Genomic DNA, 26,633 nt, shown 5'->3' with positions numbered 1-26,633 from the left:
TGGCATAATTAAAGATGCCCGCCAATAAACTTTATTCTTTGTAAATAAAGTACTATGTCCGTCTAAATGTTTTATTGATTTAAAACCTTGTCACTACTTACTAATATAAGGTAGTAAGATAATTTTGTCTGTAGCGTAGGATCTCCCTAACCGATGAACAGATATGGGCCTGCTATAAAGGAAGGTTTTTTAAAACTATTTCTGGGGAGGATATCTCAACCCTCGGAAGAGAAATCGCCCCCTTTAAAAAATTACCCACCCCAATAATTTTTTTTTACTTTTTAAAATTGAAAATAAATAAAGGTCCTCCCTTTAAGGCGAGGCTGCTAGATTAAATTGATAATCTTGTATTAAGTTACTATAATTATTTGGCAAAATAAAATCTGCAAGTTAACAAGTTTATTAAATAACTTTATTAATATTAATATTGTATCCAACCAAGCTAAACCTAGAATCATTATGTTGACACAAGTTTCAATTGACAAAATATGGCATAAATTAGTCTTAACTGGCATATAATGACATGATATAAGAGCTTATGTATTAATAAAGTGGGGATTTTCGATAAAGTTAGGTGTTGGCTTTTAGTCAAATGCTCTTATTAATTATAAGCAAATGCATATATGTGAAATGGTCCATAATTAAGAACAGTTTTACTTGATAAGTGCATTTGACTACAAACCCAATTTTTCAGAAGTTTTCCAAAAAAATACCCTCTTTTATGTTATGTTGATATAATAACAGCACCAAAGTTTAACACAGTATGACAACATCTTGTATGGTATGAACTGTACAACAAGTCAACATATTTGCCAACAAACTTTTTATATTAAACTCCTAAGTTATTAGCTAGAGGTGTGTGCAGTGGACAAGAGAGGGATGTTGTAAAGCACCGAAAGAAAATTTATTCCCCCTTCGATTTTTTGCCAATAATATCTTACAATAGAAGGTGTATAGTTTCCTCTCTTCATTTGTATGGGTCAAAGTAGAGGTTAAGGACCCTCCCCCAAAATTTTTATAAATCTTCTTGGGACATATAAGAAGCTACACTATAAAAACTATTTCAGTTCAGCGGTTAGCGAGATCTTAAGGCGTAGACAGACACACAGATATTCTGTATTTTTTTCATAAGGATTTGAAGAAGCTAATTATAAATGGGCAATAATTCAAAAAAAATATTGAGCTGAATCATATAAAATCTAAAAGCTGATCTAGGAGTTAGGGTTCCCAAAGTCATAAATAGTTAGTTTTATCTTTACAAGGCTAAGGAAATACTAATTATATGGGACCCAAAAACTTTGTTTTTGCAGGTGTCCCATAATTACGGGTATGGATTAATGGACGCCGAAGCCATGGTTACTCAAGCTAAAAGGTAAAAATAGTTTTTTAATAAGAATGTCAACATATTTAGAAGTGCAGCCATAAACAGAACACTATGTTGATGTTTGTGTAGAGTAGGCCTGATTCAGATACACACAGAGATCAATTGTAAAGATTCTTTGGCCAATTGTCAGACTAGTAAGCTTCGCGCACAGCTGAATGTATTGAGTATTCAAGCTGACCCGCAAGCTACTTAATTTTTACATCAACCTGGCCTTATTGAGTATGGCAACAGAACATTATAGTTTTTACATGGAAAAGAGATAATACTTTAATAATTACAAGCCAACTTACATGAAATTCTATTAAATATATATTGGATGTATTAAAGTTTGAAATGAATACAACAACTCCATCACATAAAACATATTTCAGGTGGAAAGAAATGCCAATGCAACAAAGCTGTGAAGTTGTCTCACCTTATTATTATAAGGTAAACATTTTTATTCCTTACATTATAAAAAAAATCTATGTATGTTTTTTAAAAAATAGCATAAACTTATTATTTTTTATGTTTATTAGTGCTTTCCCTCACACAAAAACCCACCCCGTAAAATAACTTAGAAAATAAGGGAAGTGGTCTTTTAATGCCTGCGGGGTCCTGTACATGTTTGGTCTATACCTGCGTTGTTCAAACCCAATGTAACCTAACCTAAATCAATATCTGCCAAAAAAACAACCTCCATCCTCCACCCATTCCTTTTATTAAATTGGTATAAACTTTATATACATACTTATAACCAATATTATTTTGTTAGGAAAGTATTTTTAAGAAACTTTATTAACTTTGTTTTGATGTATTATTCAGGTTATTCAGCCAATGTCCTTTATCACCATAGAGCTGGATGTCTTATCCTGTCCAGGAGTGAGGTAAAAAGTTTTTCCAGTATCACTTCGAAACCGATTAATATCCGGTAGATTAGAACCTGTATACTCAGCTATACTAAAAAATTATGTATAGCATCGTATTATTTCCAGTTTTCTACGAATATAAAACTGTACAATCATAAGATTAAAACCAGTTTTTTCAGCCCGTGCCTTCGGCATCTCGGGGCTAAAAAACTGGTTTCAATCTAATAATGGTACATTTTTATATTCGCGTAAAGCTGTTTATAGTCAGATGAATATCTATTCCAGGATTAAGTTTTTCATTTCGTGTGAATTGATGTGCACGCCACTGAATATAATATGACTCAATATAGCTCAAAAACCAAAACAATATTTTTAGAAATTAAGAGGAAATATTAATTTTATAACTGCTTAAAACAGGAGAGAAAAAAAATGTCTTGATTAGGGATTATATAGGGAAATGCTGTTTTGATTTATCTTGGAATATTAATTGATCGACTTTTGTATAATCTCTGAATCCTTAAATCATTTTTTATTTAATCTTTAAATATTAAAAAAAAATTTAAAAAATATTTCAGGTTTTTAGAACATGTAGTGAGTCCAATCCATGTTACAGCTGGTAGAAAACGCGGGGATCTCAGGAAAATTTACCATCTTCATAAACTAATAAAATCTGGTGCTTTCCCTTTAAAAAAAAACCTATAGACCCTCTACCCCCTGCCCTCACCAATTTTTTTCAAATAATTAAAAATTAAACCTTTGTGGGGGTATAATAGTGCGAGGCTACCCAATACTCAATATAAAGTAATCTGACCTAATCAAACAAATAGATAACTGACTCCCCTACCCCCCTCATACTTTATAATTTATTTTAAAATGAGTTATGGGGAGATTCCATGCGCTGCTCGACAAGGGACTTAAAGTGATATTGCATAAAATTCTTATTGGGAGTAGAAAATAGAGAAACTGATTCTGATGATTTTCAAAGCGTCTATAATATTTTTAGATAATAACCCTTCCTTGATTTTATGACACTTTTTTTATTTATGAAGAAAATATTCCAAAAACGTTCAGATGCTAAAATGCTCTTATTTTAAGAATCCAACTGGGGATCATAAAACTAGTACAAAGGAAAATAGTTGAAACACTCCACAACTTTTAATTATTAAAGTAGCAATTACTTTACAAAGTTTTATGTAAACTATTTTACTTTAGACAACTTAATTTTGAAAGATAATTTAAGAAAGGTTGATTTAGTTTCGCATAATTGTATTAAACTGTAGGTTATTGAATAAAAGTATACATAATCAGAGAAATAAGGGACAAAAGATGTTAATTAAAGTGTCCCCAAAGTTTTATGATAACGTTTTCTTATTCGTTTTCTAAACAACTTTAGAGATTGACTTTAGTGAATTTTGATTGGTTGGTTCATTAAAATGAGTCTTCAAAAGCTTCAACCACTAATTTTAATCTACTAAAGGGATAATTGAGTGTATCATCATTGGGGATGTGTTTTAACAGTCTTTTGTTGATATATTTACAGCATACCAAGAAAAATGGATTGGTTGAACTTAAAGATCTGTAATATATAGGACAATCTAATAAAGTTACTCTACTATAATTACTTGTAAAAGTTTATGTACACTTTGTCTAAAAACTTTTACTTGCTAAACTTAAAACATAGAATAAAAAAGATAGAAAACACAATTTTATATTCATAATTTCGCATTATTTAAAAATTCAGATGAGCTATAGTTTCTTTTGTTTTATTTTATATTTTTTATTCTAAAAAGTTCATAGCTTATTAGTTAGAAAACCTAATTTTCATAAAAAAACGCATTTGATAATCAAAGATTGTTTAGTATATTCTATTTCAAAAGTCAAAAATCAGTTTTTAATTTAATTGATTATAATTTTTTTTGATTTCACAATTAGCTACCAGTAAATATATCTCCAGTATTTCATGTTATTTTCAAAGTTTGGTCTGCAGTAATTTATCTATCATTACGTAATATATCTATTAGTTAAAAAGAAACAAAAATATTATTAAGGAATAAGCAAGGCCGCCTTGGTACATTGCACCCAATAAAAAGATAATACAAAATTATGAAAAATAATGAATATATAAAATTGCAAGAGATTGCTTTTACTTATAAATTATCATAATTGAAACTATATAATATTATAACTGTTATATAGAAAAACAATAATAGCGGTTTCCCGTATCAGGACCCAGAGGCGTCCATAATTCAATAATGTAAAAAGGCACCTACCTAATTATGAAAGACTATTGAATATCTAGTAGTATAAATGCTCGCGAAGCGCGCCAAAAATTTTTTTTGTTAGGGATTATTGATTTTGGGGAGGTATTTACCCCGCCAAAATTGTTTAGGCGGGGGGGTATTTGCCCCCAAAAAATTTTAGTTATGGAGGGGTTACGGTGGTCAAGAAATATGACTGTCCCTTTTTTATTGAACATTAACAATGTTAAAGAATGTCCCTTTAATCTATTTATGTTTTCCTTATCCATCCATCTGTCCGTTTGTGCAGAGAAAATAAGAAAAAATGGTCGCAAAGGCCATAACCTTGTCAACTTTTATCAGGAATAAGAGATAGGTTAATGTATCAAAAAAGTTTACAGTAATAACATAATAATACCTACATCCCTGTGTAAATACTTTTATCCTATGAAATCTAGACTATAGTAGTATCTTTATACCTATGTATATCCCTGTGTAAATACTTTTATCTCTATGAAATCTAGACTATAGTAGTATCTTTATACCTATATCCCTGTGTAAATACTTTTATCACTCTGAAATCTAGACTATAGTAGTATCTTTACATCTATATCCCTGTGTTAATACGTTTATCCCTATGAAATCTAGACTATAGTATCTTTCTACCTATATCTCTATGTGTATATATTTATTCCTATGAAATCTAGACTATAGTAATATCTTTATACCTATATCCCTGTGTAAATACTTTTATCCTTATGAAATCTAGACTATAGTAGTATCTTTATACCTATGTCCCTGTGTAAATACTTTTATTCTTATGAAATCTAGACTATAATAGTATCTTTATACCTATATCCCTGTGTAAATACTTTTATCCTTATGAAATCTAGACTATAGTAGTATCTTTATACCTATGTCCCTGTGTAAATACTTTTATTCTTATGAAATCTAGACTATTGTAGTATCTTTATACCTATATCCCTGTGTAAATACTTTTATCCCTATGAAATCTAGACTATAGTAATATCTTTATACCTATATCCCTGTGTAAATACTTTTATCCTTATGAAATCTAGACTATAGTAGTATCTTTATACCTATATCTCTGTGTAAATACTTTTATCCCTATGAAATCTAGACTATAGTAGTATCTTTATACCTATATCCCTGTGTAGATACTTTTATCTCTATGAAATCTAGACTATAGTAGTATCTATATCCCTGTGTTAATACTTTTATCCCTATGAAATCTAGACTATAGTAGTATCTATATCCCTGTGTAAATACTTTTATCCCTATGAAATCTAGACTATAGTAGTATCTTTATACCTATATCCCTGTGTAAATACTTTTATCCCTATGAAATCTAGACTAGTAGTATCTTTATACCTATATCCCTGTGTAAATACTTTTATCCCTATGAAATCTAGACTATAGTAGTATCTTTATACCTATATCCCTGTTTAAATACTTTCTCTATGAAATCTAGACTATAGTAGTATCTTTAAACCTATATCTCTGTTTAAATACTTTCTCTATGAAATCTAGACTATAGTAGTATCTTTATACCTATATCCCTGTGTAAATACTTTTATCCCTATGAAATCTAGACTATAGTAGTATCTTTATACCTATATCCCTGTGTAAATACTTTTATCCCTATGAAATCTAGACTACAGTAGTATCTTTATACCTATATCCCTGTGTAAATACTTTTATCCCTATGAAATCTAGGGTAGGGTAATTTCCTATTTCAATGACATTTTATGCATCTTGGATGTATTTATACATTTTAGCAAAGACATACATTTTGATCTAGCAAAATAATTTAGGAAAACCTTCAGAATTTTATTACAGGGATAACATTTTGAGAAATTAAAATATACAACAGATTTGTATGCTTTTATAAATATTACTTGCTTGCTTTGAATTTTTCTTTCTTTTCTGTGATTTAAAATTGATGGAAAATCATGTATAGTAGTATAATACTTTACTTTTCTCTTTCATTTATAATATTATTAAACTAACCATAATAAATAAATTTAATAAGATGGGACAGTTAATTATCCAATCATATTATTGAAAGTTTTCCACAAATAGTAAAATGAATAATTATGGGATCTATTGCTCTTATTGGTCCCATAGGCTGGAGGACTGAACCAATAAAACAGGGATTAATTTATAAATTATTATTATTTAAGAATTGTATATAATTGAACACACGATTTTTTAGTATGACTTTTACTGATTTTAATCCAATCCTTATACTAAAGTAACAGGATGTTTGTCTGTGTGTCTATACCGAAGGATCTCACTAACCGCTGAAACGATCGGGTTCTCCTTAACAGAGTAGATTATCATAGGTCCTTGGAAGGTTTATAACTATTTTCGGGGAGGGTAACACCACCCTCCTAAGAGAAATCACAATAAAATCGAAAAAAATTAAAATATTCCCGCCGCATAGTGTCGCTAGCGTTGTGGCGCTGCGAGGAGACATTAATTTAACAGCTGATTGACCATAGACAAATTATTTCTCAAATTAGATATTTAAAATAAAAAAATTTAAATACCACTAGAGGCCTCTAGGGGCATAGCCGCTAGTTGATTTTAAACTGATTCAAAACAATACTGGAAAAATAATTTCAGTAATATTCTTTATGTACTGTAATAATCTGTAGCAAATATGGTCAGAAATGTAACAACATTTATTTTAGGCCAAAGCAAAAATGAAAGGGTAAGAAAAAAGGGGTTGATAAGTACAAACGGTTACACTTTTAAAAGAAGGGGATACAATATAAAAGAGAAAGAGGGAGAGGGTAAATAAGAAAAGAGAGATATAGAGGAAGATGTTAAAAAGTGAAATGTTTCTATAAACATGCAAATCTACAGAAAATAGCAAAATAGTAAAAAAAAATAATAGTTGTTGGAATGAATACTGATGATGGTTTTGTACATGTATAGATAGAAAAATATAAAGGTACTCTTAGAAAGACACACAGATAGACAGAAAGACAGACATATTTAAAGACAGAAAACTTACAGGACAGACATTTTCACTAATAGACAGACATACTAGGGAACAGATAGACAGATAAAAAAATCAAAGAAAGTATTGCAGAATTGCAGACAGAGAAGTGGAGAAACTTCTAGACAAGCAAATAAATATATCTATAGACAGACGAATTCACCGACAGACTGATTATATAAAGGCAGATCAGATCATAGAAACATTGTGCCGGATTTACATCTAGTATAGAGTAGACACACATAGAAAATTACCAAACAAAAACAAGCGATATGATGCCGCCGCGTTTTTAACGGTCCTCTCTGGCTTTAGCGAAAAGCAGACAGCTTTAGCTCTAGCTCCGGCTTTACATCGTTGTAAAAAAAAAACAATCCTCCTATTACTATTATTATTTCTCGTATTCATTCGAATCCGGTGGATAGGAACCGGTTCTCATCCATACGAAAAAACTATGTCTAGCATCCTATTATATCCAGCTCTCTACGAATATAAAAAAGTACAATCATAAGATTAAAACCAGTTTTTTTAACCCGTGCCCTCGGCACCTCGGGGCTAAAAAAACTGGTTTTAATCTTATAATTGTAAATTCTATATCCGCGGAAAGCTGTTTATAATACGATGCGAGAAATAACTATTACGTTATTGTAAGAATACCAAAAAGTTGTGCATCGTTCGCGAGATGGAAACCATATTTTGTAGTCGGAAAACATTTTTCTCAGCATTTATACATTTCATTTAAATAAATGTACAAAACTATTACATAAGTAGCGCTTTAACAACAAATTAAAACAATTTGTCTAAAAATTGTAAATTCAGGAACTTTCATGGAGGGGGGGGGGTGGATAAAGAGGTTAATTCCCCCCCTCCCCCCAACAAAAAATATTGGACGTCCTTGCCTCTATGGAATTAAGATTACCCATCCCCCAAAAAAATGAGCTTGGAGGTGCTGTGAGCACCCCCAAAATTTTAATTTTTTATCCCCACTAAATAAAATGCTTGGAAGTCCTTACTTTTTAGACATATATGTACATAATCTGAAGGAAAATAAGTATGCCATGCTGGATAAATATTGAAATTTATCTAGAGGATATGTTATGTTCGTTTTGGCTTTAATACTTTCACTCAAGGTTTCTTAATGCTTGAAATATATATTGGGGGAAAATGCGTATTTTATACTGTATGCTCTTCCTTTCATATATAGCAAATCCGTTTTTAAAAGCTTTATGAAGATTCATATTTAATATTATTTACTTTTTTTACGATTATCCTTATACAAAAGTGACAGAATGTCTGTGTGTCTGTTACTTAAAATATCGATTCTTGACTGATAAGGTCCACCTTACTGTAAAGTATAGCATACAAAGATCAACTGTAGGTTTGAGAAGAGGAATATCTTGATTATCCAAGAAGTCACCCCCCCCCCCCAAAAAAAAAAAAAAAATAATAGCTGCCAATAAAATTTGAAGGCATAGATCATCAAATAAAAAAATATTCCAACATTCTTATTCTTTCTCTATAACTAACTTTGTCTGTTTGTCCATCCTGTTTGTTTTTTGTGCTTCACTACCTATGAATACACTCCAGCCAGTTGCGAGTATCACAATATAGAGTACATGAAAATCTGGTGCAACATCCAAGTAATGATATATCGATTGTTTAAAGATGGTAAATGGTAAGTCACCTGCAGGATATATTTGATGTCCCCCAGCGGAACTAGATCCACACTCCTGCATAATCGTCCCTCAGATTTCTCCAACTCTGGCTTCACAAACTGGCCCTTCATGACCACGCACTGCTGGGGAGAGTCGCCTATTGGTAAGTATTTTCCAGTATGGCGTCGAATCCGATTAATATCCGCTGGATTTGAGTCGTTTCAGCGCTACGATAAAAATTATGTATAGCATTGTATTACAGGCAATTTTCCACGAATATTAAAAAATCATAAATTGATACCAGTTTTGTTAGTCAGGGCCTTCTGTCACTCAGTGCTAACAAAACTGGTTTTAATCTTGATTTTTTTCATTTTAATACCCACGTTAAGCTATCTATAATACGATGTGATAAATAACTTATATTTGTAGAACCTTTATCAAGAGGTTCTTATGAATGATATTTCAAAGAAAGAAGATTTAAGGAAGGGAGATTACATTGGACTGTAAAATACATGCGTACCCAAAGTTTTTATTCGTTGGTGTAAAAACTATTGAATTTTGATTAGTTTCATTAAACTAGTTGTGCCCTTGTATTTGATTTTAAAAGTTGAAAATATTTTCTTAATTCCTAATATTGTAATTACTGAATTATGTTCTTTGTTGGTAACAGTTACAGTATGTCTTTTTCAGAAGAATTTTTTTTAATTTCCATTATGACTGGGGGTCAAGTTGGATATAAATAATATTTCTTTCCTTAACCTCATATTACTAAATGATAGAGATAGATAGATTGTTTCTCAATGGGGAACAAACATACAAACAAACAAGTTGCTATATCTAATTAAATGTTTAATTAAGGAAAATGGACTCTTGAGATTCATAATGATGCCTATTCGTCGTGGGTTTCAGAAGCTAAATTTTTCAGGTATAAATTCTTTATTTTAAATCATTTCTTTAACTCAATTTATGTATGTACTTAGCTACACACTTAGACTAAAGAGGGATCATTAATTATAAAAAAAAAATAAAAAAATATTTCCAGGACCTATCTAAATCATCCCTGAAAATTGTTTTAAATAAAACCTTCTCCTTATCTAATTTATCTTTCTCATAAAGATAGCTACCTTTCTTGTAAATAACTCTTTAACGAGTGGATAGGTGAATTTTTTTCTTATATACAGAGTGGTTTTTTTTTGGTGAACAAAATTATTGTTTTATTTATCCCACTTACCATTTACAGAAATTAATCAATAATTTATTATCCTTTGATATAAAGTAGTAGAATGTTTTTGTCTGAATCTAGAGATCTCTGCTACTTCGAATTAATTGTACTTATTCAGAAAAGCCTTATATTTTATGTAAATGAAGAAAATTATATATTGATAATTATTTTCTGTCAAGGGTAAGTGGGTGAAATTTAAGACAACTGTAATATAAATGTAACGTTGTAACTGATAAATAATGCTTTTTAGATATCAATCTACTTTAGGTTACTAAGTTACAAATTTACTTTGAAACTAACTTTTTCAGATGGTCATTAAAGCTGTACGGGACACAAAGTGACCCTAACTCTGATAATTCTGACGACCATGCTTGGTATGATGAAGAGCAGATAGAGCCGGTAGATTGGAAGGAAAATGTTGTCAGGGAAGCTCCTCTAGGTAACTATCTATCTATTTATATATTCTATCTATCTATTAAACTGTGTGCCTTACCCCTATAAATTTTCTTGATGTTAGATGGATAATTGAACATCAAATGTCAGAACCCTATAACTTTTAGTACAAAACTTTACTTTTAAGTATGCCTAACTCATACATAAGTATGGCAGGTGTCCTACTAAGGAACTCACCCACTTCCTTTTGATAATACCCCTCTAGGGTGAATAGAACTTCTGTTTGTAAGGGAAATTTCTTTTGAGAGGAAGTGGTATCCTTCCACAAAATAGTTTTAAACCTGGACCTTGAAAACTTCATTGTAAAGGAGAACCTTATCGGTTCAGCAGTCAGCGAGATCCTTCTCTACACACATACACAAAAGATTGCAGTTATATATTATGTTTTACTTAAGGATTTATAAATATTTCTATATATAGATAATATAAATCCACTTTAAATCTTTTGACAATATTTTCAAAATCTCTTCCTTTCATGTTCTTAATATTTAAATGCTTGTAAAATATTAAAACAGGACTTTTATACAGACACACCAAATGTAATTTGTCAGGAAATAGCGAAACTTGTAGAATTGTATAAAGTCGGACAAACGAACATTATCAAATTGATAATTACAATGCATTTTAAAAAATCATATAGACATCTAAATATAGCCGTATTAAATAATCAAGTGATCATGATTGACATAATATCTTCATTTGTCAAATTGCTTTTTCGACTATAAGAAGTAGACATAACTTACATATTACCGATATAACGGTTATTCAACGGTGTCAAGCTTAAGATCTCAAAAACAATTCAACTGGTTTGGTTCTATGTTTTAAGTAAGCTTCACATAGGTCTTGTGATGGTTTTAGGCCATTCTATTTAAGATTTAAATCTTTTAGGCTATTTTTCAGCCTCTCTGCTCCTTCGAATAAAGAGTCCATAGATTGTAGCTGCTAGTTCATACATAGAACTGCTTTTTTTTGGTATATAGAACACCTTTATTTAAGCTGTACTTAATATATATTTGTCTCGTGTTCAAAGAGGGATAGGTTACGTAAAGGAAAAAAAACTTTTTTGCCATAAACTTTTTGCCACTTTCCGTTAATATTTGTGAATTAAGGGTTTAATGATTATAGAATAATGAAGGTTTAACAAAATAGTTTTTCTTGGGATGGCATATACCTGACAGCCCACGTCATACAATTTTAAAGTTTTTTCTCGTATTCATTCGAATCCGGTGGATAGGAACCGGTTCTCATCCATACGAAAAAAACTATGTCTAGCATCGTATTATATCCAATTTTCTACGAATATAGAAATGTACAATCATAAGATTAAAACCAGTTTTTTTAGCCGGTGCCTCCGGCACCTCGGGGCTAAAAAACTAGTTTTAATCTTATAATTGTACATTCTATATCCGCGGAAAGCCGTTTATAATACGATACGAGAAATAACTAATCTCTTTGTTTTACTCTGTATACAGATCTCTTTAAGCATTTTAATTTTAAATGAACAAGGAAAAATTTTTTAGTAAAAGTAAACAAGGATGACAATTGTCATATTGTGTACTTATGAGCCTTGCAGGTTTAGGATATTGTAGGTATAGTACAGACATATTATATGTTAGGGCCCCCGCAAAGGTTAGGCATAGGTAAAAACACGTCCCTCACCTTTCAAGTAAATTATGAATAAGGGAAGGGGTATTTTTTAGGCACTTTCAGTAAAAGTGCTAAATAAAATCTATAGAAACATTTTATATGCCTAGAACCATGTCTAACAGTCTTTAAAAAATTTATTTTATTATTTCAGAATCAACAACAGTGGAAGCCTCAAGTACAACCGCACCCACAACACCAACCACCTCCTTAGAAAATACAACACCAGCTCAGGAAAAAAATACTTTAATTTTTTTACTAGTATGGCTTCGAAACCGATTAATATTAGAAGGATTAGAACTAGTTCTCAGTCATATTGAAAAATCTTAGGCATCGTATTTTAGACAGCTTTCCGCGGATATTCAAATTATAAAATTTAATCCTGTTGTGATGTGCCTGATAGACCAAAGGCCAGGACTAATAACTAAACTGTTATTAATTTTATGATTTTTTATTTCAATATTCGTGGAAAATAACTATTCTAAAATATATTATTACTTACAAATCTCAATTTATGCTTGCAGCAAATTAATGTGCAATAAGATCCTTTTTTTAATAAAATGTTGCACTGCATTGTATAAAAGTATTAGTTTGAATATAGTAAAGCATTTTACTACATCTATATTACTACCCCCCCCCCCCCCCTAGAGACCTCTAGGGGGGCTTGAGGGAGGGAGAGGGGGAGAGTTTATTTGTCACTCAACTTTTAATTTTAATTTAAAAAATAAAAGTAAATTATTAGTGAGAGGTCATTTCATATAGGGAGGGTGGAGGTATCAGAAATAGTTGTAATATTTTCTTGGACCTATGAGAAGCTTTAAAGGAGAACCATATCGGTTCTGCAGTTAGCGAGATTCTATACCCACACAGACATATAGTCATTTTATTATCTTTTTATAGGGATCTCTTGATTTTTAAAGTTATTTAGGAAAAATAAGACGACTTTTCTAACAAAAAGAAAGAGTGAAATCTAAAACTAATAAAAGTATTGTCTCTAGAAGCGTGGGTGTATCTCAACAACACTGGAGTGTACCACGACCAAGGATGAGTGTCGCAAGTTCGAGCACCGCAAAGTTGCCGGCATTTTCTGCCGTTGCATTTCACAGGCATAATAAACATTTTATTATTAATGTTTCTTTAACTTCCAGGGAGGGAGGGACATTGTGCTATTTATTACACTAGTCCACAAAGATTAATAATAACGTTTCTTATTAGTTGTCTTCACAACTTTAGGGACTTAAATTAAAATTTGATTGGTTGGTTCATAAAGTTAAGTGTCCAAATGTTTCAACTACTAATTGTTCTCTACATAAATGGTTATTTAATATTGTGCTACATCATTGGGGATGTACATTAATGTATCGGCCATTGTCTTATCCCTTATAAACTTTAAACGTTAAATGAAATTGCCCCTAAAATTATTGGTTGAAAATTTTGGAAACAGTTATTTTGAACCAAGCAATCAATGGATAGGATAGGAAAAATACCCTAAGTTAAAAAAAATAGCTTTTTGAAGTAGATGGTCGGTTTTATTTTTTCTTATATGGATAAGGGAAAAAAGTTGTAAATTTAGGTTTTTAACATTGCCACTTATTGGCCAGTTCATTCATCCAATATGAGGGGAGTGTATGGTTAAAAGGCGTGGATGTAGGTATTGTTATTTTAGCAAGCTTTATTAGATCATATGATAATATGGTGTGAGATCTAAGTAATAATAAATCCAATTAACTATTCCTGTGACCTAGTTTTTGGATGAAATTTTAATGTTTGAAGATACAAAAAAATAAATGCTTATTACCTCTCCTAGTTATGTATTGGAGTAGCTTTCAGCCGAGACAAGATGGGCGACTACAACCTACAGTGCTACATGAGAAAATCAAAAAAGATGTTCTCCCCCAAACGACCATTCTACTGTCAATTTATTCCGTTCTTTAACGGCAAAAGATGACGAAAAAAGAATTTAAGCCTGACACCAGATCTTCCTTTCTAGAGGAGTGATTGTAGAAATTATGACAAATTATAAAATAGAAAACAATAAATTTGGTAAAATAGACAATAGTGACAAAATTTAGACATAAAATTAAAGTGAAAAAAAATATTCTAGTACTTATACATATGTAATTTATGAATTATAAGAAAGGTGTACCTATTATTTTAAAATTTCTTATTTTATGTATAAACTTATTACATATTTTAGGTTTCTTCGCTAAATTATTTTTTTTCAAATTTAAGTTGTAGAAAAATTGTTAAAAAACTGTTTTGTATTAGGAGTAACAACCCCCAAGGGGGGGGCCGGGGGGGGGGGAGCTTTCAACCTGCAGAAACCCAGCATTATATTAGACTAAACTTTCATTTTAAAAGGATTTAATTTACTATGTTTAAGATAAATTTAATTTATGTAGGTTTAGCTAGGTAATAGTAAAACAAATTAGGTCTAAAATCTAATATTAAAACGTGCCATAAAAAGTACTTAAGATTCATGCTATAATTATTAAAATAAAATATTAATATTATTATTGATAATTTGATGAAAATATATCATATTTGTTGTATTATGTGTTTCTCTTTGTAATAATGAATGGCTGCGCCTTAGCCACTAAAGAAGGGATTACCAGAGTATCATCGCTTGTCATGGGATGCAATACTCCAAAAGAGATAACCTGATTGGTATACTATTTAGTTATTTAAATCTTAAATATCATACAAAAACATTATAAATATTTTAGTATGTATGATTGTCAAGGATCTAAATGGGTAAGACAATGGCCGATAAATTGATGTACATCCCCAATGATGATACACAAAGTTACCCATCTGTAAAATAGTTGTTGGAACGTTCGAATACTCAACTTAATGAGACAACCAATCAAAATCCACTAAAGTCCCCAAAGTTGTTACGCCAACGGATAAGAAAACGTTATTTTAAGACGAAGCCCAATCTGCACCACTTTTGTACCACTTTTGATTCCTGTGACGTCATAAAAATGAGGAAGATGAGAAGTGGGAAAGAAAATCCCTAAAAAAGAGATGGAGTATCCCTCATTTTTTTTGACGTCACAGGAATCAAAAGTGGTGCAGATTGGGCTTCGTTTTATTTAAAACTTTGGGAACTACTGTAATAAACATCCAGTTGTCCCCTCTTCCTCTCTGTATGAGTGTACTATGCACCAGAATGTATAAAAATACCATTAACGGACAAAGTTTTTAACAAACGATGCATTCTATTTAAAACTTTACAAATTTATAAAAATGATTTCCAAAGCTTTGTAATATATAATAATGTAAGTTGTTATTTTTTCATGTGCATTTGTACTTTATGGTTTGTCATGATTTGAAATTTTACTAGAATAATGAGGACAAAAAAAACAACAAGCGAAGCTCTTGAATGTAAAAATAACAAGAGTCAGGCAAATGAAAGGAAATAGTGTGTATGCAGAACTGACAGACATACGGACATGCTCGATATTCTGGCGAATCTTTAAAACAAATTTCTGGAATTTATCTTAAATAACAGATGAGAAAATGTTTATCAATAGACCTACGGACAATATGATTTATAGAGTGGAAGTTTATTGGTCAACAAAAAAAATTCACTAAAAAATTGTCTATAATCCGTAGCAAATGAAGAAAGCACAACTCTTTAAAAATTTTATGTCCCCCAGAGCACTGACAGGCAAAGTGACAATACATAGAGTAACAACATCCATAAAAGCGAAGCTCTGAAACAGTAGGACAAACGAACATTAACACTTGTATTGTGTCAGAACTGAATAATCAGAATATAAATGTAAAAGAGTAGAAGCAAAATTGTAAGTATATTTGTTGAAAAACTTCTTGAAACAGGATAATCTTTATTGACATACTCACATTTTTAGAACTTGATTATAGAGTTACTTCGCTTATAATATTGTACTTTGTTGTCCCAGGCATCAGTATACCAAAAATCAGATCAATCTGATAATTAGAACACATAAAAATTTGTTGTTAAAAAAGTGAAAAAATTCAACATGTTTAAAATGGACGTACAGACATTCTGGTAGTAATTATAGAGTTGCTATGTTTTCTAAATCGTACCTAACTACTACAGGAATCACCATACAAAATTTAAAATCGATAGGACCATTCTAACATGTTTAAATTAACGAAAAGAGCTAAATGTCTGTGATGGATAGACGTACGGACATACGGACCGACCTTAATTATAGAAAAGCTACGCTTTTAAAAAATCCGAGTAAATCAATTTTTTCCAGCAGAACCTTCAAAACATAACCGTAAGACTGACGGAAGCGGAACTACAAAATTATAGGAAATATTTATAACAAAAAATATAATATAAATATATTATATAATATTTTTTTTTATTTACAATTGGCTGCGCCATTAACCTATAGATCCACCTTTTTTGCAACAAAACAGATAAAAATTCTTCCATTCTGTAGATTAAATTTCTGTTATAGCTTCGCTACTCTTTAATTCACTTTGCCTGTCCGTCCGCCAGTCAGAAAGTAAGCCAGTCCGTAACGCTATGGGGGAAACGTGATTCAAAATAGATAGCAAGGGGTGGAGGGAGATTGTTATTTAAACCCGCTCCAAGTTTCAATTTATCAGAGTACATGCTAATCTGGTGTAATATCCAAGTAATAATAAATCCATTAACCCAGCCCAAAATCTTAAACACAGATGCATTTTTTGTTTTAAAAGTTTAGTTTAAAATTGGGCCCAATAATTTGTATAAAACTTTTCAAATTATGCAATTTGAAATGTCCCCATAAAACAGAAGTTATAAATGTTTTTAAAATAGCAAAAATGTCTTTAGAATAAGATGTTGTAGACAATTTTTTTTTAAATTTTAAAAATAGCCTGTTAGGAATAGGCTTCTAATGCCAATAAGTGGAATAACGAGTGTCTTTAGAATAATCATCATTAGTTCCTTTCCATTATAGCTTCGGGACCGATTATTATTCGGTGGATTAGAACCGGTTCTCATACTAAAAAATTATATATAGCATCGAATTACAGACGATTAAAATAACACCAGTTTTTAACGGTCTTCAGCCCCTCGGGGCAAAAAACTGGTTTTAATCTTCTAATTTTTTATTCTAATATCCGCGGAAAGCTGTCTATAATACGATGCGATAAATAAACTTTAATAGTTATTTCTCGTATCGTATTATAACCGGCTTTCCGCGGATATAGAATGTACAATTATAAGATTAAAACTAGTTTTTTTAGCCCCGTGGTGCCGAAGGCACCGGCTAAAAAAACTAGTTTTAATCTTATGATTGTACATTTCTATATTCGTAGAAAACTGGATATAATACGATGCTAGACATAGTTTTTTCGTATTCATGAGAACCGGTTCCTATCCACCGGATTCAAATGAATACGAGAAAATATTTTATCTCACTACTCAATGCATAAAAATTTGTCACAATTAACGAAGACCTTAATTTTGATTGAGGTTCTAATTTGGGAAGAGAAATAAAGGGGAGAGGCGAAAAATGCAGTTATTTTTGGAAACCAAGGAAAAAAAGACCAAGGAAGGCCAGAGAGGTAAGGAACAATGGGCTGCTTATTACACTAGTCCCCAAAGTTTTATGATAACTTTTTCTTATTCGTTGTCTTCACAATTTTGGGTCTTTTGTTGAATTTGATTGGTTGTTTTATTAAAGTTAGTGTCCAATCGATTTAATCATTAATTGAATCTAACAAAGTGGTAATTTTGTGTATCATTGTTGGGGATTTACATCAATTTATCCGCCATTGTCTTATCCCTTCATATCCTAGGAATACCAGGGTTATTTATTAAATTGTAAACATTGCAGGGATTCAAGTATAGGCAAATTTAGGATAAGATAACGGCCAAGTTTAAAAATTGTCCACTATTAAAGAAAATAGTTATTTATTGCATCGTATTATAAACTGCTAATAAATTATACTAAAATGAGAAATGACAAAAGGTTTAAATGACTAAAATAAGGCTAAAATTGTTATTAATCGCATCGTATTATAGATAGATTTCCCCGATAATTCAAATAAAAAATAATAAGATTAATAACCAGTTTTCCCAGAGTAACAGAAGGCACGAGCCTAAAAATGATATTAATTTTATGATATTTTTTTCAATATTTGTGGAAAATTGTCTTAATACGAGGCTGTACATGATTTTCAAGTATGGCTGATCGAGCGGATATTAATCGGTTTCGAACCCATACTGGAAAGTATATTAATCATTGTAAAAATAATTATTCTTTCATATATGTACATACACTTGATTATAAACTTTTTTCAAGGTTTCAAAGATTTTAAGATTTTTAAAAGTTTGAACTAATTCAGTTGATTATGATTTAACAAGGATGACACCATCCATAAAAGCGAAGTTCTGAAATGAAAGGACAAGCGAACATTAACACTTGTAGAGTGTCAAAACTGAATAGGCATAAGTTCAGGGACATCCATTGGGAGGGGGTAATGAGGTGATTAGTATTACCCCCGCCAAATGAATTGGGGGTTGTCCTATCGATTTCAAACTCTGCATGCCGATTTTTTAGTTTTTGAAAACAACTTTTGTAACCTATTCATCTAATTTTTGAAACATTGCTTCCTAGGACAACAAGGTACACTATTTATGCAACGGATCTTTATAAATAAGTCCTATAAGTGTAAGTATGTCCTGAAACTAATTTACGTAAAATTGCACTAAGTTTATACACAATACTGTGTATACCTTAATTATCTGCTTATTAAGTTTTGACACTCTATAAGTGTTCATATTTGTTTGTTTTATAGTTTGATTTCAGAGCTTTGCTTTTATGGATGCTGTCATTCTTGTTTAATTGTTTTTCTTCAAATCACGTTCGGCAGAATTTAATTTTATCAATGTATTTCTTTCTAACACAAGATTTTTGTGCGATTCTTATAACTGATGTTTATTACAAAAATTAATTAAGGATAACGTCATAATCTTTTAACATAGAACTTTTTAGTAGCGAAGCTACCCTATAAATCACTTTTTTGGTCCGTCTGTCAGTCCGCAACAGTAAATGTGAATTTCTCGGGTGCTTTTCAAGACAGACGTCTGTCGATCATTTATGCTTCAAAATACATAAAGCTTATTTTTTGAAGGATTCTTGATTTTTCTTTGAGTTTTTGCATATTCTCTCTCTTTGTTATAAAAACATCTTCTCTATGACTCAATTAGTCCTTTCCATGATTTTGTTGTGTTTCGCTATTTATGGATGTTGTCATCATTGTTTAATTATCACTAGCGACTGCGCCCCTGGCATTTAGGCGCTCTGTATTCAAAGGGTTAGTGAAGAGTAGAAAAATAGCCTAAAACCATACCAAGATTTATTTTAAAAATATAAGCGCCTGAAACCATCTCCTGACCTATGAGAAGCTTTACTGTAAATGAACCATATAGGTTGAGTGGTTAGCGAGACCATTCGCTATAGACAAAGAAAGCTTACTAATTTATATTATAACTAGCGGTTTCGCACCTACTTAGCCCCAAGAGGTTTAATCAAGAGGTGTTATTTAGATTTTTTTATTTTATTTAAGGGGGTATTTTTCATTTTTTTGGGGGGTTTGGGGTGTCCCAACCCCCAAGAAAAAAGCTTAAAACCATCCCATGACCAGTAGGTATATTCTCTGAAGAAATGAGCCCAATCGGTGCAGTGGTTACTGAGATCTGAAGCTTCAGACAGACAGCGTACTACTTTGTGTTATAGACTAGCGGCTGCTCCCCTATCAAATAGGGGCTCTATATTCGAAAGGATATGGAAGGACATAAGTATAGTCTAAAACAATACCCAGACTTTTTATAAAAATAAAATAGCCTAAAACCATCTCAGGGCCTATACAAAGCTTCCCTCTAAAAGAGAACCATATCGGTTGAGTGGTAAGCGAGATCCTTCGCTACAGACAAAAAAGCTTAGTACTTTATGCAATAGGATTAATCAGAAACTAATTAAATAAACAAGGATGACAACATCCATAAAAGCGAAGCACTAAACAGTAGGACAAACGGACACTAACACTTGTATAGTGTCAGAACTGAATAATCAGAATATAAATGAATAATGTCGAAGCAAAATTGTTGAAAAACTGCTTGATACAGAATAATGTTTATGGACATACTTACATTTTAGGACCTGATTATTGAGTTGCTTCGCTTATAATATTGTACTTTGTTGTCCCAGGAATCAGCATATCAAAAATCAGATCAATCGGATTATTAGATCACATAAAAATTAGTTGTTAAAAAAGTAAAATGGACGTACGGACATTCTGGTAATGATTATAGAGTTGCTACGCTTTATAAATCGTACCTAACTACTACAGGAAATCAATAGGACAATTCTAACATGCCTTAATTAGCAAAAAAAAGCTATCCGTACGGACGGACGGACCGACCCTAATTATAGAAAAGCTTCGCTTTTAAAAATTCACATTCAAAACTATGGTGGTTTTATATGAAGGCCAAACAATTAAATACAGCTATTTGAATCATGTCATGTTTTTTTTTTAACTTTCCTGGACCTAAAGGAAAATTTGGATCTAATGTATTACGGTAAAATGTTCCTAGTGACGATTATCTCCAACAGTCTATGAACTTTAAAGGCTGCCAGCTGCCAAACGGCTGAACGTACATGTCATTCCCGCACACCGTGTTAAGCGGCATAATGAGGCCTATAAATAATTTGGAAGAGCCAAGATCCATTGGTGCACATGGAAAGCACTAGATCTGAAACTTCAATATAAAGGAGAATCATATCGGTCAATCTACAGACATACACAATACACAGATAGACAGAGTTCTTGTTACTTGTATAATAGGCATAATGACGAAGAAATGATATTTAACCCAAGAAAAATATAACTTCGGTTGTGAATATATGATTCTCATGATATTCATTTATTTTATATATCTTCTAGGGACCTTGAGAAAGGGGGAAGGGGAGGATTTGCAAATTGCCCCTCCACTTTCAATCTTAGTTTTTTAAATAAAAATAGTGGGTTTCATCGTAGCTTTTGATAGGTTATTTTAGGTTAGGTAAATGTTAATGTTGGAAATTGGCCCCCGCAGGGGCTAGAAATAGTGAAAAGGCTACTGTGAAAATACGACGAAACCCACTAATTCGTTTTCTTTCCATCATCCCAAAAATTATTGCGGTGAGAGGGGCATTTTTCCATAGACTATTTATCTAAGGATGGTGCCACACACATACACACACACACACAAATACAAAACACACACACACGCGCACACACAAACACACACACACACACACACACACACACACACACAAATACAAAACACACACACACGCGCACACACAAACACACACACACACATACACACAGATACACACACACACATACACACAGATACACACAAACACACATACATACACGCACAAACACACACACAGATTTCCTTTATTCTTACGCATGTAGATTTGAAAATTTTTAACGTAAAATTTCTAAATGTGCATTTTTGCGAACATTATATTCCCATACATGCATGATAAGCAATTGTTAAATATATTTATATGCATGCTCTGAAATTTATCAAATTTGGAATTAGACAAAGTGTCTTGAAAACAATACCGAAATGGATGCATTTTATATTTATCCTAATGTAACCAGAAAGTAACAGGTTGACTGTTTGTCTACCTGTCTATTTGTTTGTTTGTACCAAAGGATCTCAGTAACCGCTGAACCAATATGGTTCTTCTTTACAGGGTAGCTTCTTATAGGTCCTAAGAAGATTTATAACTATTTTAGGGGAGGGTATAACCTTCCCCCAGTTTTTAAAAAACTAATATTAAAGTGGGGAGGAGGGGTTGTCAACCTTTTCCTTTTTAAATCTGATAAAAATTGGGTTATCGAATTCAACTCTTACCTTTTTGAGTTCCCCTAGAGGCCTTTGTTTTTATCTATTTGTTAAATCATAGATCTATCTTATATTGTCCTCATTATTAAGTTATCTTCTATTGTCCTCATTATTAAGTTATCTTCTATTGTCCTCATTATTAAGTTATCTTCTATTGTCCTCATTATTAAGTTATCTTCTATTGTCCTCATTATTAAGTTATCTTCTATTGTCCTTATTATTAAGTTATCTTCTATTGTCCTCATTATTAAGTTATCTTCTATTGTCCTCATTATTAAGTTATCTTCTATTGTCCTCATTATTAAGTTATCTTCTATTGTCCTCATTATTAAGGTATCTTCTATTGTCCTCATTATTAAGTTATCTTCTATTGTCCTTATTATTAAGTTATCTTCTATTGTCCTCATTATTAAGTTATCTTCTATTGTCCTCATTATTAAGTTATCTTCTATTGTCCTCATTATTAAGTTATCCTTTAAAGAAGAGTGAGATTTTTCTAGAAGGTTTCAAGTTTTTTTTCTCACTTTTTTTGTGAAAAATAATTGAGGCAAGGAGTTAAAAGGGAGACTCTGATTTGTCTGGATTTCTTCTTGTTTCCAAAACTAGAAATGTAGTCTGTAGCTGACACTGTTATAGTTCGTACAAGAAAAAAGTTAAGCATATCTGTGTGAGCTTTATAAGATTAACTCAAAATAGCACAAAACCTACCCAGGTTGAATACTAAACATGCCCAAAACCTGTGAAGAGCCATTTGCGGTATCTTAGCAGACATACACAGACAAATATACAACTTACTAATCCTTGTATAAAAGTGAAAGATCTTGGTAACCACTAAACTGACATGATTTAATCTTCTTATAGTTGTACCTATCAAGTGTTTCTAGAGGCCTCAAGACTCCTCATGTTAATACCCCCTCTTCCCAGTTTTTTTAAAGTACTTAAGACCTGATTTAGTGGTAAACCGACAAACCTCCTAATTCGACAAATGTCCTAATACGACAAACCTCCTAAACGACAAACCTCCTAAACGACAAACCTTCTAAACGACATACGTCCTAAAGGACAAACATCCTAAACGACAAACGTCCTAAAAAAATTGTGTATGGTTATGAGTTGCGCTTATTTGGGACATTAACCCTACTCATACTAATTGTGTCACTCAACTGACATATCAGCAACCATTTTTAAAGTCTTTAGTTATGACGCATCGTTAGGCCGTGCTTACAACATATCACTTTCCCGACAACTAGCGGATGCGCTACGTGTTATGCTACAGTCCCGGGTCAATATACATTATGCTTAAAAATTGACCATTTTTATTAGTTGAAAAGTATTAATTAGTTTGTCGGTGTACCGATTTAGTTAGGTGTACAATTTTTCCTGCCTTAGATGTTGGAATAGTTCCTGAAGCTGATGAAATATATTGAGGTTTTATGGTGTGATTTCAGGGGCGTCCAAGCTTTTTTTTTTGGGGGGGGTAAAAAATTTTAGGGGGGGGGGTAATTCGTGTTTGGGGGGGGTAAAATGGCGCGCGAAGGGGGTAATTTAATTATGTAAAAAAAGCACCTACCTAATCTATTAAGTTAATAAGTACTATCCTATAACATAAAGTACTAAGTAAGGTTTATTTGACTATAGCTTCAGATTTCATTACTTTTAATACTGAGTTCTCCTTTTTAGGAAAGCTTCGATAGATCCCATGATGGTTCCACACTATTATAGGTCAATCCTTTGAGTGGTTTTAGGCTATTTTTCTCCTCCCTTTTTACCCTTTAGAAAACGCGAGTTCTTAGATGCTAAGGGCGCCACTACTATCTATAATACAAAGTAGCTTGATGTCTGTCCGTCTGTCTGTCCCTTAAGATCTCGGTAACCGCTGAACCGATTGGATTCTACTCTTCAGGGTATATACCTATTGGTCCTGTGGTGGTTTTAAGCTATTTTCTTGGGGGGTGGGACACCCCTAACCCCCCCGAAAACAAAAAAAATCCCCCCCATTTTTTTTTTTTTTTTTTTTTTTTTTTTTTGTAGAAGAATTCTTTTGTAGAAATATTCTTTTGTAGAAGAATTCTTTTGTAGAAAATTTCTTTTGTAGAAGATTTCTTTAGTTCTTCTTATTTTTTTTTTTGAATTTTTTTTGTTGTCATCTCTTGGGGCAAAGCCCCTAGAGGCTAGGGGCGAAGCAGCTAGTTCAAATATATAGTAATATCTCATTCTTTAGAACATAAAAATACAATAATTAACTCTCTTACCAATGAACCAATATGATTATACTTTAAAGTGAAGCGTCTTATAGGTCCTGGTAAGTTTTATAACTAGTTTTGAGACACCCTGACTTTCTCCCAAAAAAAATCGCCTATAGAAATTCTTTTTCATTATTTAATGAAATATTTAATTTAGTTAGGTATCTATTTTATCTTCAGTGCTTTACAATTACATCATAGATCCCCGGGATGGTTTTAGACCTTATAAAGGCCCAAGCAAATAAAACATGATCAAACTATTAAATTTTTTGTTATCATGGTGTTCAAGATCTGATTTAATTGAAACATTAGGATATACTTTTCATTAACTATTAGGAGACCAAACAAGGAACATAAAATATATTACACCTCAAGGCTCGAGTCACACTATGACTTTTTTTAGGGGGGGGGGGCGGGGATTACTCCCTCCCCCCCCCAAAAAAAAATTTTCAGTAAAATTTTTTTTTCAAGAACATTTAATTTGGGGGGGGGTAAATACCCCCCCCAAAAAAAATTTTTTAAAGAACATTTATTTTGGGGGGGGTAATTACCCCCCCCCCAAAATGGTTCAGGGGGGGTAAATACCCCCCCAAAAATCGTTGGGGGTGCCTACGGCACCCCCAAGGTAGGGGTAATTTTTTTTTGGGGGGGGTATTGTTCAAAAAATTTTGGGGGTGCCAAATGGCCCATTACCCCCCCCCCTTGGACGCCTATGTGTGATTTATATTACAAGATTATTGGACCCGGCCAGCTGCTAGCAAGAATATGACTGCCCCTTTTTATTCTGTTTATTTCCCTTGTCTCTTGCCCCCACCTCTCTTCTCCCCGTCTGCTACATTCCAAACTAACACAACGAGTAGTTATTTCCCTTGCCCCCACTTCCCTTATCCCTTCTTCCCGTCTGCAATATTCAAAACATACATAACGAGTAGTGGCATTTCATGCGCAAGTACCCAAACTCAGTCAGAAACTGCTAAATTCTTGCACATTCCCTTTAAGCCAGTACCCAAAGTCTGAGACTCCTAAAAATTGAATATTCGATCCATTGTCCCCTCCCTTACTCCCTGTTATTCTTCTCTATTCCTCAATGGTAATGTTGCCCTTCATATTAGATTAATTCTTTGTTAATAACTAGCGGCTTCGCCACTAGGCTCTAGGGGCTTTGGTTTTAAAAATAATTTTTTCGGGGGGGGGGGGGAGCGTGGGGCAAGAATATAGCTTAGAATCATCACAGGACCAGTAGGTACATACCCTGGAGAGTAGAGACGAATCGGTTCAGTTGTTTCTGAGATCTTAAGCTTTAAACATACATCGTTCTAGTACTTTGTATTATAGATAATTGTGGAGATTTCGGAGACAACAAGGTACAACGTAAATACAAGTCTACATTTGCATCAAATATCATCATTTTAATAATTATTTTCTATATTTTTAGGGGTTTTTTTTACATAAAAATAATAAAAATTTTACTTCGTATTTGCTTTTCACCACTTTTATGTACAAAATTAAAAATGAAAAAGTTGACCAACCTAAAATGGATGGTAAGGCAATGATTGCACGCGTAGGCTGTGTCCGGTTATTAACCTTGCCATGATTTATTTACCATCCATTCCCCTTCCCTATCCCAGGTTTTTATTTGCCCCTCGCCTCTTCAAACTATTTTTTTAATCGTAGGGTGCAAGATTTTTACTGATTTTCTATTAATAATTGCGACATTGACTCCATCTAAGGTTGATTCTTTTTTAAAAATTGTCTCGCTGCATCGCTGGTGAGGCAAAAATCCTCCAAAATCCTCACATAAAAAATATAAAAAAAATTTTAAATTTTAAAAGGGTTATTAACATAATATTTTATTCAAATTTTGTAGATTTTTTATATGATTTTGGAGGATTTTTCACAAAAACAATATTTACTCAACAGCACACTAATTATCTCAGCTCCTTATGATATAGAAGGCCTTGATAAAATTTTTTAGCGGTGGCAGCTGTAGTTAGCAGCTGCCAACCACCGCAGTCGGCGGGAAA

At 32.2% G+C, this 26,633-nt stretch overlaps 1 protein-coding gene across 1 annotated transcript in view; it reads left to right on the top strand.

Annotated features, from left to right (window-relative positions):
• LOC145328171 (furin-like protease kpc-1) overlaps positions 1 to 15,020 on the top strand; it is a 74,170-nt gene extending 59,150 nt beyond the window's left edge. Inside the window, exons 20-29 of the mRNA XM_080171761.1 lie at positions 1,311 to 1,372; positions 1,756 to 1,813; positions 2,189 to 2,250; positions 2,808 to 2,872; positions 9,187 to 9,312; positions 10,008 to 10,074; positions 10,680 to 10,810; positions 12,623 to 12,702; positions 13,467 to 13,574; positions 14,276 to 15,020. Of these exons, the coding sequence (XP_080027887.1) occupies positions 1,311 to 1,372; positions 1,756 to 1,813; positions 2,189 to 2,250; positions 2,808 to 2,872; positions 9,187 to 9,312; positions 10,008 to 10,074; positions 10,680 to 10,810; positions 12,623 to 12,702; positions 13,467 to 13,574; positions 14,276 to 14,416 (900 nt within the window). The 3' untranslated portion in view covers positions 14,417 to 15,020. The remainder of the gene's footprint in view (positions 1 to 1,310; positions 1,373 to 1,755; positions 1,814 to 2,188; positions 2,251 to 2,807; positions 2,873 to 9,186; positions 9,313 to 10,007; positions 10,075 to 10,679; positions 10,811 to 12,622; positions 12,703 to 13,466; positions 13,575 to 14,275) is intronic.
• Positions 15,021 to 26,633: the final 11,613 nt, after the last annotated feature.

The sequence above is a fragment of the Acartia tonsa genome, chromosome 9, assembly GCF_053477335.1.
Source record: "Acartia tonsa isolate MP-2025a chromosome 9, ASM5347733v1, whole genome shotgun sequence".
Lineage (NCBI taxonomy): Eukaryota > Metazoa > Arthropoda > Copepoda > Calanoida > Acartiidae > Acartia > Acartia tonsa.
Note: the sequence above shows the minus strand (reverse complement) of the source record. Positions and strands in the feature narration are given on the sequence as shown.